Below are 14,320 nucleotides of genomic sequence, written 5' to 3'. Positions count from 1 at the left end.
TTTATTTTTTCAGAGGTAAGTGTAAATGCAAGCCATCAGGTTGTAGATGAGACTCTCGTGAATACAACTAACCTTATTTCAATGGACAGCGAGAATTTATAACAACAGTTTCAGTAAAGGAAGGTCACAAAAACTCAAACATATCGATACAAGCAGATACAAGCATGAACAGGATATCAGTACAAGGAGCGAACAACAACAATAATATAAAACAAAACAGAAATACGTTACAGTGTACGAGTGTGTGTGATACACATGTGGTACACAGTTTCTTCCCATATAAGAGAAATACATGTGAAATAGGGCGACATGCTCTTGAGTGGTAAACTGTAGGTGGATCAGCTGGCAGCATGTATACAAGTTTTAAGTAATCAACAGAAATCAAATCTTCTTTGCCACAAATGTTGAGTAGAAATGACAGTGTTGTTATACAGGAAAAAGTGTGGTGCCGAGTGTATATATCTCTGTATGTGTTGCTAAGCTAGGGGCTGATAAGTCTGACATCATAGAGTAAATTTTCCCACAACGTGACATAGATGCTGGAGATTGTTGGAGGAGGTTGCAGACGGAAAAAAAATAACTGGCAAGGATGACTAACAGGTCGCCATATGTGTTTTAGTGGACAAGAAATCCAGCAGTGGTCATTAGTTTCAGAAGGACCAAGGGAAACTGGGTAAACCAGTTGGAGTCCTATCATGTGGACAATAAAGCTGCTTTGAGAGTACAGTGAAAATGCTCAACCATACCATTAGGAGCAGGGTTGTACGCAGTTGTCTGATGGAGGGTGATACACAGGAGACTGGCTAATGATTTCCACATTTGAGAGGTTAAAGTGGTACCCATAATGGACGTAAAATGCTCAGGAATACCAAATCTCGCTATCCATCCTGAGAATGGGAATGGCGTCAGGCCAACGAGTGGAATGGTCGATGATAGTAAACAAGTAACAATGTCTAGGGGATGTGGGTAGGGGATCTACAACATTAACGTGAATGTAGGTAAAGCACTGTTAAGGTTGAGAAAAGGTGCCCACTCCTAAATCCGTGTGTCGATGTACTTTTGAGGTTTCACATGAAGTAGAGACTTAAACCTAATCCTAAGCATTCTTAGTAATGCCATGGAAAATGAAATTTGTCTTCAGTAGTTGTGCAGTAGAAAGGCGTGAGGGATTTGAGAGGCCACCAATGAAATCAAACACATTTTGACAAATGGGAGAAGGAATCCATGGTCTAGAATCTAGATTTACCAGTACTCACATCAGAGGGGAGTGTGGCGTTGGATGTTGGATGTCCTACATGTTTGGTATTATTATTATTATTATTATTATTATTATTATTGTTATTATCCAAGCTACAACCCTAGTTGGAAAAGCAAGATGCTATAAGGCCAAAGCCTCCAATAGGGAAAAATAGCCCAGTGAGAAAAGAAAATAAGGAAATTAATAAATGATAAGAACAAATTAACAATAAATCATTCTAAAAACAGTAACAACGTCAAAACAAATATGTCATATAAAAACTATAAAAAGACTTATGTCAGCCTGTTCAACATAAAAATATTTGCTGTAACTTTGAAATATGAAGTTATACTGATCCAACTACCTGATTAGGAAGATCATTCCACATCTTGGTCATAAGTGGAATAAAACTTCTAGAATACTGTATAGTATTTAGCCTCATGATGGAGAAGGCTGGGATATTAGAATCAACTGCCTGCCTCGCAAAATGAACAGGATGGAATTGTCCAGGAAGATCTGAATGTAAAGGATGGTCAGAGTTATGAAAAATCATATACAACATGTATAATGAACCAATTGAACGACGGTGCCAAAGATTAACATCTAGATCAGGAATAAGAAATTTAGTAGACCATAAGTTTCTGTCCAACAAATTAAGATGAGAATCAGCAGCTGAAGACCAGACAGGAGAACAATACTCGAAACAAGGTAGAATGAAAGAATTAAAAAATTTCTTCTGAATAGATTGATCACCGAAAATCTTGAAAGACTTCCTCAATAAGCCAATTTTTTTGTGCAATGGAAGAAGACACAGACCTAATGTGTTTCTCAAAAGTAAATTTGCTGTCGAGAATCACACCTAAAATTTCAAAAGAGTCATACAAAGTTAAAGAAACATTGTCAATACTCTGATCTGGATATTGAGAAGCCACTGTCCTTGTCATACTTACAATCATACTTTGAGTTTTGTTAGGATTCAACTTCATACCCAATAATTTGCACCATGCACTAATTTTAGCTAGATCTCTATTAAGAGATTCACCAACCCTAGATCTAAATTCAGTGGATGGAATTGATGCAAAGAGAGCAGCCTCATCTGCATACGCAACAAGCTTGTTTTCTAGGCCAAACCACATGTCATGTGTATATAGTACGAATTTCCTGACCACAATCAGGGGATTTTTGTACAACATTGGTACTCTAGATCTTCTCGTTGGTCTTCTGTCAAGGTATTGCAGGGGAATGGCGGCCAATTTCTTTCTTGACAGGGCATCGGCAATGGGATTCAATCTCCCAGGGACTTGCTGAAGGGTACAATTGTGTTCAACCACAGCGAAGAGATGTTGTCGTTGACAGACAGACCAGGTGTCGGACTGTTGAATTAAGGAGTGCACCAGAGTCATATATTCCGTGTGAATAAGGATGGCCATACCTTTTAAGAAGTGGCAAGAGGGATGGCCAGCTAAGTGCAGCATCAGAAATTTGCAGTCGAAGGTAGAGTAGTCGGATTCCGCCTTGGACAGTTTCCTACTGGAGAAGGGCAATGGGAAAGGAGAGTCATTTACCACCTGCTCGAGGACTGCCTCAATAGCGATGTCACTGGCTTCGTTGGAGAGAAGGAATGTTGCATGTGGCACAGGAAAAGGGAGAGCACTAGCAGTTGATAGGGCACTCTGCATTGCAGAAGGCCACTTCTTGAAGGAGATCCCCCTTTAGTTGTGTTGGCATGTCTTTGAAGGGGGGTTAATGGTAGAGGCAATGGCTGGCCAGAAATGTTGGTAATTGTTGATCATGGCCAACAATTCTTGCAGTGCTTTGATGGTCGAGGGTATGTTGAAGCTCTGAACGGCTGCTACTCTCTCAGGGAGTAGATGGATTCTTCCAGGAGTGATGTAGTGCTCTAAGAACAATACTTCGTTGGCACCAAAGGTACACTTTCCATACCAAACTACAATATTGTTCAGTTTTAGGCAGTTGAACACGATGCGTAGATGACAAAGATGGTCCTAACATGCCGTCCATAAGAAGTTGAAAAGTTGCCTAAGAATTATGAAGGTCAAAAGAGGAGTAATTGAAAGTTTATGTATCGAAAGGGGTGGTGATGGCAGTCTTGGGATGTCTTCTAGGTTCATGGTCACCTGAAAATTCTCTTTTTAGGAGGAGGAGTGTGGAGAAAACCTTTATTTTGTGCAAGAAGAAACTAATGTCTGGAGGGGGTAGTGATCCGGATCTGTCTGCATGTTTAGGCTCTTGTAATCCTCAAACGGACTCAGAGAGGCGTCTTTCTTAAGGACAATGTGTAAGGGGGATGACCAAGGGATTGAAGCCTTTTGGCAAAGGCCCATTTCTTCCATTTCAACGAACGTTTGTTTAGTGGCAGCCAAAGGATCCTGTGCCAGATGTCTGGATCTGGCAAACACTGGACCCATCATCTTGATAGGGCAATAAATACCATGTTTCGCGGGAACCGTGGGCGTTTCACAAAGTTCTGAATGGAAGATCTTTTGGTACGATGTGAGGAAATGAGCATAGGCAACCATGGGTGCACTGGTGTGAAGAGTGAAGCTGGAGGGGGCCGGATGGAGAGGCGTTGAATAGTACAAATCTGCGTTGCCTAACCATTGGTGAGCTACATTGACCAGGAGGTGGAAGCGTGAAAGGAAATCTGCACTGAGGACTGGCAACGTGAGGTCAGCAATAGGAAACTTCTAAATATGTTTGGCTCTTTCAAGCGGTAATTTGAGGGTTTCATAATCATGAGTGAGTATCGCATATCCGTTGGCAGCTTCCAGGTGGATGTCAGAAGATTTAGATAGACTATGTCATGTCCTGGAGAGTAGATTTGACAGAAGAGAATAGCAAGCAGCTGTGTCTACCAAAAATCGCACACCCGTACCTGCATTATACAAAAAAAAAAAAGAAGATTAGTGACAGGGGAGGCCACCGCCATAAGCGATTGCCTACTTACAAATGTTCAAATATTTCTTTGCAACAGCCCCGAATTTGGAGTGATAGTTGCATAGCTGCTGCCGATGTGTGTCATTAGTGGCTGGAGAGGTCTGTGGTTGAAGTGTAAGTGAGGGAATGTATATGCTTCTCCGGCATGTCACTGGGTGAGCGTCTCTGTCCTACCGCATACACGTCAGCTTCTGTCGATGTTGATGGAGATCTGGAATGTGGAGAAGTAGCTGTTCATAAGGGTGTCAATGTTGGTCATCAGGCCCTTCATGGGCAAAATATCAACATCGAGGAAGCCCTACCCAAAGGGCCTGAAGTAGATTCAGGTCAATAAGAGAGTCGTCAGTGGCTGGTTGCTACCGAGTAATACTGATAATTTCCCTGAGGTGAAAGTGAAGCCTTTTAGTCCCCCAACAGTTGTCGACAGAGTAAGAAAAGTTTTGCTCTGCAGGTGGACGGCGATAGCGATTACTGCTCCATTAGGTATGATTCAGTGTTTCTGGGGATGGCCACGAAAATGTATCCTGCTTCTGAGCTTGACCGAGGCATGCCCTTTATGTGAAAGTAGAATTCAGCATGGAAGAACCAGCCGAACACTTCTCCGCTGCTGAAAGACGGTAGTTTCAGGAGCGTGGCGTTAATAACAGAGTCATTGTCTGAGAGTAGCATCATCAAACAGTAAAGCACGGTAGTGACGGAAATCAGGGCGAAGCTGAACTCTCTAGTGTTCGACAATGTTTAGGCGAGACGTTATGTTGTAACGGAGATACTCTCAGGAATTCAGCTAACTTTATAACAACAATTTCAGTGAAAGACGGTCAAATAGATTTGAATAGACGATACAAGCAGATACAGGCATAAACAGGGTATTTGTGTGAAGGGGAAGCGATAACATCATACAAGAAAAAACTAAAATATTGTTACAGAGTTTGAGCGTGTGTGATACACGTGCGTTATATGAGCTACAGAAGCTGACTCCAATAAAAATAAGGATTCATTCATTCATATATGATTACTCCACCGTATGTGGAATGAGGGCTTTCAAGAGCACCCTAGGTACGCATGCAGCTGGAGTGTTAAAATACTCCAGCCCATTCGCCATCGACTAACTCCAAAATGCAACGCCGTTCGTTCTGGAAACCAACTAACAACTGCTAATTCATACATACTCCCAATATTCTACTGCGCTGCCAAATGATCTAAAAGAATGATTATAATAAATTGATAAGGATGGAGAAATGATATTTTTGCGCTAGTTAAGGACTGAATTAAGATGAAGGCTTAAGCATGGGCCTCAACTCAAAAACTTGACCAGCAAAACCATGATGACCTAGAATGCTCAGCGCCTATCCCAAGTACCAGATTCATCCTTAAACGAGCATCTATATAATTTATCTTAAGAGACTATGTTACCTAGAAAGCAGTGGGACCACTCATGAGCTTTGCTCACCAGTCGAGTTGCTGCCTTTGGAGGAGAAGCCAGTAGAAAAGGGTATTTTTGGAACATCTCATAATGCTGTGATTGCACTGATAGCAAAGCTACTACGCCTACTGACACCCTCAAACATCTATTTTCAGGAAGGCAATAACTAATTACATACACTATTACCTATTGTACATACAACAACAAATGAAGCCGTTTCTAGTCCTCTGCAGGACAAAGAACACATACATATCAATTCATGTTTATGTGTTTTCCAGTTTTCATCTCCACGCTAGCCTGTGTGGATTGGTGATGGTGGTGAGGTTTTCATGTGATCGCTCACAGCAAACCACCCTATTATCAAGGGTACTGGCTAGTACAGTTTTCCTGATCATGGTAGTACGCAAACCCTTACACCACGCTAAGGTATCCCCACCCAATAGAAAGTATGGAACGTTTTACTGTCGGCGAAATATTGTGACATCAACGTCCACATTGTCAAAGTAGCATACCATCTTTCTGAGAGTTTGATGTCTTAACGGTGGATAACAATTAGTTTTTGGAATGCCGCCACTATGAGCACCAAACTGTAAATAGGGACTAGCCTTTTTTTCCCCTCTTAGGGATACAGATGCCTCAAGAATTAGTTGACATCACTGCCACTCCATAGTAAGGAAAAACTTTCTTTAGAATATAAACTTGTATGTGTGTATGTATGTAACTATTTTCATGTGAGTTTCACTATCGGTTCCAGCAAATGCAAGGTGTGTAAACCTTAAAAATCCACACTACTAATCGGGACAACACAAAACCTCTCTAGATGATACTCACCTCAATAAAAAATTTCAATTCAGCAGAACCTACGGAATGGACGCAGGGAGGAATGATGATTTTTTTTTTATTATTATTATTGGGTTTTTAATTTAAAATTACATTTATTCAATTTTCTTTTCGATATGACGAATTTCTGGATAGTAAGTTGCCATTGTTTTTTTTTTTTTTAACTCGAAGCTTTTAGATATGTATTAATGAGCAAAGGTCACTGTAAATTTTGATTTATTCTGTGACGCAGTAAAAGTCAGGCTTGGAATGGTATAAGGAACCCTATTCTCTCTCTATATACAGGTAAATACGGACATACTGTACAAAATACTGGAGAAAATTGTTGAAAAATATGTACCGAAGAAAAACAATAAACAAAAGACATGCATACCAAGAGAGAGAAGGATCTTATTTTGGAAAATTAGAAAGTGGAAGAAAAATCTTGCAAAAGAAAAAAAATGTGTGGAAAATGATGGAAATAGGATGTAAGATAGAAAATACAGAACAAAAGATTATACAGTCAAAAGAAAATGAAAAAAGGGACTCAGAAGAAAGGACACTTCAAAATATAAAAAAAAAGTACTTTACTCCTATGCAAAAGAGGTGAATAAAGGGAGATTAGAAATAGGCCCTCTAAGAATTGAAGGACTGCTAACGGATGAAAAAAAGGAACATATTAGCAGAAAAAATATAAGAGTGAGTTCACGCCAACAATTGCGAATGAGAATAATGAAACAGAAATGAGAGAAGAAAATGTTGAATATCTAACGGATACAGATATTAATAAAGCATATATTGTTAAGGCTATAAACGAAATTAAAAATGGATCAGCAGCCGGACCAGATGGAGTTCCAGCGATTTTGTTAAAAAAAACTGCAAACACTATCGCAAAGCCGCTTGCAATACTGCTAAGACAAAGTGTAGATATGAGCGAGATATATGTTAAACATAAATTAGCTCATATAACCCCTATCTTCAAAAGTCGATCAAGACTAGCGGCAAGCAATTATAGACCTGTTAGTCTAACATCACATATTATGAAAGTGTATGAGAGGGTAATAAAAAAATAAAAATAATGGATTATTCGGTTAAAAGTAATTTGTTTAATATAGGTCAACACGGTTTTGTGCCCAGAAAAAGTACACAAACCCAACTGATAGCACACTATGAAAACAAATACAAAAATATGATAAATGAAAAAGACACAGATGTGATCTATCTAGATTTTGCAAAAGCCTTTGACAAGGTAGACCATAATATATTAAAGAAAAACATGAGAAAACATAATATTGTGGGAAGAATAGGAAATTGGGTAAAAGAATTCCTGCAAAACAGAAAACAGATAGTGGTTGCAAATGACGAGAAATCAGATGAAGCTCAGGTAACATATGGCATGCCACAAGGTACGGTATTAGCTGCACTGCTGTTTGTTATTATGATCTCAAACATAGACTGTGATGTTGAAAACTCTGTAGTGAGAAGTTTCGCCGATGACACAAGAATAAATAGAGAAATTACTTGTGATGAAGATAGGAACTCAATACAAAGAGATATAAACAAAATATATGAATGGGCAGAGATAAATAGGATGGTATTTAACTCCAATAAATTCGAATCAATGAATTATGGAAACAGAGATGGAATGGTATATGCATACAAGGGACCTAATAACGAGACAATCACAAACAAGGAAGCAATTAAAGACCTTGGTGTAATGTTAAATAGGAATATGTTATGCAACGACCAAATAGCAACACTGTTGGCTAAATGCAAAGCAAAAATGGGAATGTTATTCAGACGCTTTAAAACAAGGAAAGCTGAACACATGATTATGCTTTACAAAACTGATGTACGTAGTACACTCGAGTACTGCAATGTGATATGGTACCCACACTACCAAAAGGATATTGCACAAATAGAGAGTGTACAAAGGTCCTATACTGCTAGAATAGAAGAAGTTAAGGACCTTGACCACTGGGAAAGACTGCAAATTTTAAAACTATACAGTCTAGAAAGGAGAAGAGAACGCTACATGATAATACAAGCATGGAAGCAAATAGAAGGAATTACTGAAAACATCATGGAGCTAAAAATATCAGAAAGAGCAAGCCGAGGTAGATTAGTAGTGCCAAAAAATATACCAGGAAAAATAAGGAAGGCGCACAGGACATTAATCCACTACGCACCAGCATCGATAATGCAGCGACTACTTAATGTGCTGCCAGCTCATCTAAGAAACATATCAGGAGTGAGTGTGGATCTGTTTAAGAATAAGCTCGATAAATACCTAAGATGCGTCTCAGACCATCCAAGACTGGAAGTAGCAAAATACACCGGAGGATGCATTAGCAACTCTCTGGTGGATATACGAGGGGCCTCACACTGTCCAAATTTAATATATATTGTCAAATATTGTATTACTCAAACATTCCAAACAAGCCCTAAAACAATGAAACACTAAAATAAGAAATAAAGAACGACATTTCTCATCACAACAAAACTCAAAGACATTAACTTTTGATAAGATGAACATCGCTAGACAATATATATTAAATTTGGACAGAACTACAGACTTGCCTCTTATTATAATCAGCCATTCCTCACCATCTATGAGCTACACACAAAAACCAGTAAAAATTACCAAAATTCACTATTTTGACCTTGAAATATGACCTTTTGACCTTGAAGATGATGAAGATGACTCCAGGTGGTGTTGAAAATGTCACTATTGAACTCACCGTCCTCAAAAACCCCCATTTTGACTCAGAAAACGTGTTCTACCCCTTCTTAGAAGTCATTTTAGTCCAGGACTCAAGTTAATCCTTCAGACTCAAGTTAAAAACCCCGATCAGGGGACGTTCCAGTCCTTTCTTGAAAGACGATATATGACAATATATATTAAATTCGGACAGCTCTGCAGACTTGCCTCATATTATAATCAGCTATCTCTCACCATTTATGAGTTACACACAAAACACGAGCAAAAATGACCTAAATTCACAAATTTGACCTTGATAAATGACCTTTAAACCTTGAAGATGACCCCAGGTGGTGTTGAAAATGTTACTATTGAACTCACCATCCTCAAAAACCCCCATATTGATCCTAAGAACTTGTTTCTTGCCCTTCTAGAAGTCATTTTAGTCCAGACTCAAGTTAATCTTTCAGACTCAAGTTAAAAACCCCGAGGTCCTGATGTTCCAGTCCTTCCTTAAAGGAGTCTATGATATATATATATATATATATATATATATATATATATATATATATATATATATATATATATATATGTATATATATATATATATATATATATATATATATATATATATATATATATATACACACACACACACACACACATATATATATATATATATATATATATATATATATATATATATATATATATATATATATATATATATATATATATATATATATATACACATACACAAACACACACACACATATATATATATATATATATATATATATATATATATATATATATATATATATATATATATATATATATATATGGTAAATGGAAGCTATGTTTTTATTATTGTAAATATTGAAATGAAAATAACCAGGATAAGAGAAAATTTGTATGATATCAATCCATGATAATTTCATTTTGTTGATAGTTTAGTAGCCATTTACTACGGCACCGAAAATAACCCTTCCTGTCATAATAAAAGAAAAAACATCTGTTTTCTATTGCAGATATCAACATGAATGTAGGTATAGGCAAAGTAAGTGTCATTACAATGAATCCCTGAAAGTTTCATTTATGTGGATTAGTCTTGGAGAAATTTACGTCGCCGCCGAAGATTGGTATTCAGGCAATACCAATAAAATGGCTGGGATTGACATTTCCATAGCAAGTGTTTATATGAAAATTGAAATATAATTAGCTCACATAGCCCTAAATGAACCTTTTGGAAATCCTCCGCAAATCTCGAGGAGAAATTTATTGATTCACAGATTTTTTTTGCAAAAATTTTATTTCTTTTACAAAAATTACCACCAGGCTATGTTCAAATAGGTATGAGCATTAAATTTGTCAGTAACAAATGTTATATATAATCCTAATAATCCCTGAAATTTACACAGTATATCTCTATTAGTGAAGGAGCTATTGAACCCGCAGCCAAAAATATCAGCTTAACCCCACCCAGCCCTCGATGCGAGCTCTACAACGTAAAGGAATAAACGGGGCATGGGTTGGGGTGAGTTATCATCCAAAAAATTTAATGCTTCATATAAATCTATTCCATCTGTATTTTTTTTAATATAGGAGAAGCTTTCCATACTCTGCTTGAGTATTCTATTATTAATCCGTTAATACATCGAAAGATTTTGAAATCAGGAATTCTAATTCAGAAATTATCTCCTCCAACGATCCATAAAAACCATAATGATGTTGAAGATAAATCATCGCTGACAATAATGTCCCTTAAAGATCTACGCTTAATGTCTTCCAAGAATGAATGGATATCATAACTGTAGTCTTTGACTGGAAACAGCTGGAGAGGATTTCTTGGTGAACGAAGAAGTCATGGTTTAGGAATATTATTAGGAATATACATATCAAAACTTTTTGTTGGTAATCTCCTTTCTGTAATAACTCCTGGATATGTGAAAATTATATATTAAGTCAATATTTGTTTTTTTTTATTATTCACTAAACTCGATTGTAAAAAAAAACGAATAGATTATGTATAGAAACTTTTAAAGAATCCGCATAAAGTAGGTTATATTGAAAACGTGTAGTCAGTCATTATAAACGTAATTACGGTCACCAGTGTTGTTTACATGTAATGACATAAAGCGTGAGAAAACAGATGAGAAAGGAAAGAAAACAAAGAAAAATAAAATATTCTAAGGACAATAACAACATTAAAATAAAATAATTACTATATAAACTGTAAATACTTTAACAAAACAAGAGGAAGAGAAATTAGATAGAATAATGAGCCTGAGTGTACCCTCAAGCAAGAGAAATGTAACCCAAGGCAGTGGAAGATCATGGTAGAGAGGCTATTGCACTACCCAAGACTGGAGAACAGTTGTTTGATTTTGGAGTGTCCTCCTAGAAGAGCTGCTCACCATAGCTAGAGAATCTCTTCTACCCTTACTAAGAGGAAAGTAGCTACTGAGTAATTCCAGTACAGTAGTTAACCCCTTGGGCGAAGAAGATTCGTTTGGTAATCTCAGTGTTGTCAGGTGTATGAGGACAGAAAAATCTTTAAAGAATAGGCAAGACTACTCGGTGTATGTGTAGGCAAAGGAAAAGAACAGTAACGAGAGAGAAGGATCCAATGTAGTACTGTTTGGCCAGTCAAAGGACCACATAACTCTAAAGCGGTAGTATCTCAACGGGTGGTTGGTACCCGGGCCAATCTACTAAGTATAATATATATATATATATATATATATATATATATATATATATATATATATATATATATATATATATATATATATATATATATATATATATATATATATATATATATATATATATATATATACTTTTATACTTACAATAAATACACACACAACCATATATATATATATATATATATATATATATATATATATATATATATATATATATATATATATATATATATATATAAATATATATATATATATATATATATATATATATATATATATATATATATATATATATATATATATTATTATTATTATTATTATTATTATTAAATGCTAAGCTACAACCCTAGTTGGAAAAGCAGGATGCTATAAGCCCAGGGGCCCCAACAGGGAAAATAGCCCAGTGAGGAAAGGAAATAAGGAAAAATAAAATATTTTAAAAATAGTAGCAACATCAAAATAAATATTTCCTATATAAACTATAAAAACTTTAACAAAACAAGAGGAAGAGAAACTAGATAAACCGGTGTGCCCGAGTGTACCCTCAAGCAAGAGAACTCTAACCCAAGACAGTGGAAGACCATGTTACAGAGGCTATGGCACTACCCAAGACTAGAGAACAATGGTTTGATTTTGGAGTGTCCTTCTCCTAGAAGAGCTGCTTACCATAGCTGAAGAGTCTCTTCTACCCTTACCAAGAGGAAAGTAACCACTGAACAATTACAGTGCAGTAGTTAACTCCTTGGGTGAAGAAGAATTATTTGGCAATCTCAGTGTTGTCAGGTGTATGAGGACAGAGGAGAATTTGTATATATATATATATATATATATATATATATATATATATATATATATATATATATATATATATATATATATATATATATATATATATATATATATATATATATGTATATATATATATATATATATATATATATATATATATATATATATATATATATGTATGTATATATATATATATATGTTTATATATATATATATATATATATATATATATATATATATATATGTGTGTGTGTGTGTGTGTGTGTGTGTGCCTATGTGTGTGTGTGTGTGTGCCTATGTGTGTGTGTGTGTGGGTGTGTGTGTGTGTAATTGGTCAGTGGTAATTTTCCTCTTGGTAAGAGTACATGAGACTCTTTAGATATGATAAGCAACTCTTCTAGGAGAAGGACACTCCAAAATCCAACCATTGTTCTCTTGTCTTAGGTAGTGCCATAGCCTCTCTAACATGGTCTTCCCTTGTCTTGGGTTAGAATTCTCTTGCTTTAGGGTTCACTCGGGCATACTATTCTATCTAGTTTCTCTTCCTGTTGTTTTATTGAAGTTTATATAAGAAATATTTATTTTATTGTCATTACAATTCTTCAAGTATTTAATTCTTCCTTGTTTCCTAACCTCACTCGGCTATTTTTCCTGTTGTGGATCCTGGGCTTATAGCATCCTGCTTTTCCAACTAGGGTTGTAGCTTAGCAAATAATAATAATAATAATAATAATAATAATAATAATAATAATAATAATATTTCAATCAGTAAAACTTTAAAAGTTTAAACTTCACGCAAATGTTTTTATGTTGAACAGTCTTACATAAATCTTTTTTTTTTATGATTTATACATGAAGCATCTGTTTTAATAATTTTACCATTCTTATCATATTCTATTTCAGTTGTTCATTACTTCTTTTTTAGATTATTTATTTCCTGATTTCCTTTCCTGACTGTACTATTTTCTTTATTTGAGCCCCTGGCCTTAAAGCATCCTAATTTTCCAAAAAGGGTTGTAGCTTAGCTAGTATAATATTATTATTGATAGTAAAATTAATAATAACAATAATAATGATAATAATAATATCAATATTAATGGATACAATATATACCCATTTATAACACACACACACACACACACACACACACACACATATATATATATATATATATATATATATATATATATATATATATATATATATATATATATATATATGTGTGTGTGTGTGTGTGTGTGTGTGTGTGTGCATGTGTGTGAATATATATATATATATATATATATATATATATATATATATATATATATATATATATATATATATATATATATATATATATATATATACCTATAAGGACATCTGCATATCTGCTATAGGCAGCGTCCAATAAGTCCTTTAAAGCTTCATAAATTTCCCTCGTTTTTTTTTTTTTTTTTTCCTTTTCTTTATTTTAAGTATGTCAGATTCCTGTATTTATGGAAGCCCTTATTTCACAGTTTATTATTTAGGAAATACATAAAATTGCTTATTTAGTGACCTTACATATAAACAAATTAATATTACTGATATTTGCTTTTAATATTGCATTTTTTAATTCGAATGCCCTTATCTCTGATAACTCGTAATGTTTTAAACTTTCGGAAACGATTTTTTTCACATAGATAGTATTATATTTTTTA

The 14,320-nt window shown here is 35.3% G+C and overlaps 1 protein-coding gene across 1 annotated transcript; it reads right to left on the bottom strand.

Moving 5' to 3' along the window:
- Nucleotides 1-3,417: 3,417 nt before the first annotated feature.
- On the bottom strand, nucleotides 3,418-4,139 carry LOC137637583 (uncharacterized). The gene is made up of 2 exons (XM_068369734.1): nucleotides 4,134-4,139; nucleotides 3,418-3,945 (listed from the first exon to the last, which is right to left on the bottom strand). Exons 1-2 carry the CDS (start codon nucleotides 4,137-4,139, stop codon nucleotides 3,418-3,420), a joined length of 534 nt encoding a protein of 177 aa, XP_068225835.1.
- Nucleotides 4,140-14,320: the final 10,181 nt, after the last annotated feature.

This window comes from Palaemon carinicauda, unplaced genomic scaffold (genome assembly GCF_036898095.1).
Source record: "Palaemon carinicauda isolate YSFRI2023 unplaced genomic scaffold, ASM3689809v2 scaffold862, whole genome shotgun sequence".
NCBI lineage: Eukaryota > Metazoa > Arthropoda > Malacostraca > Decapoda > Palaemonidae > Palaemon > Palaemon carinicauda.
Note: the sequence above shows the minus strand (reverse complement) of the source record. Positions and strands in the feature narration are given on the sequence as shown.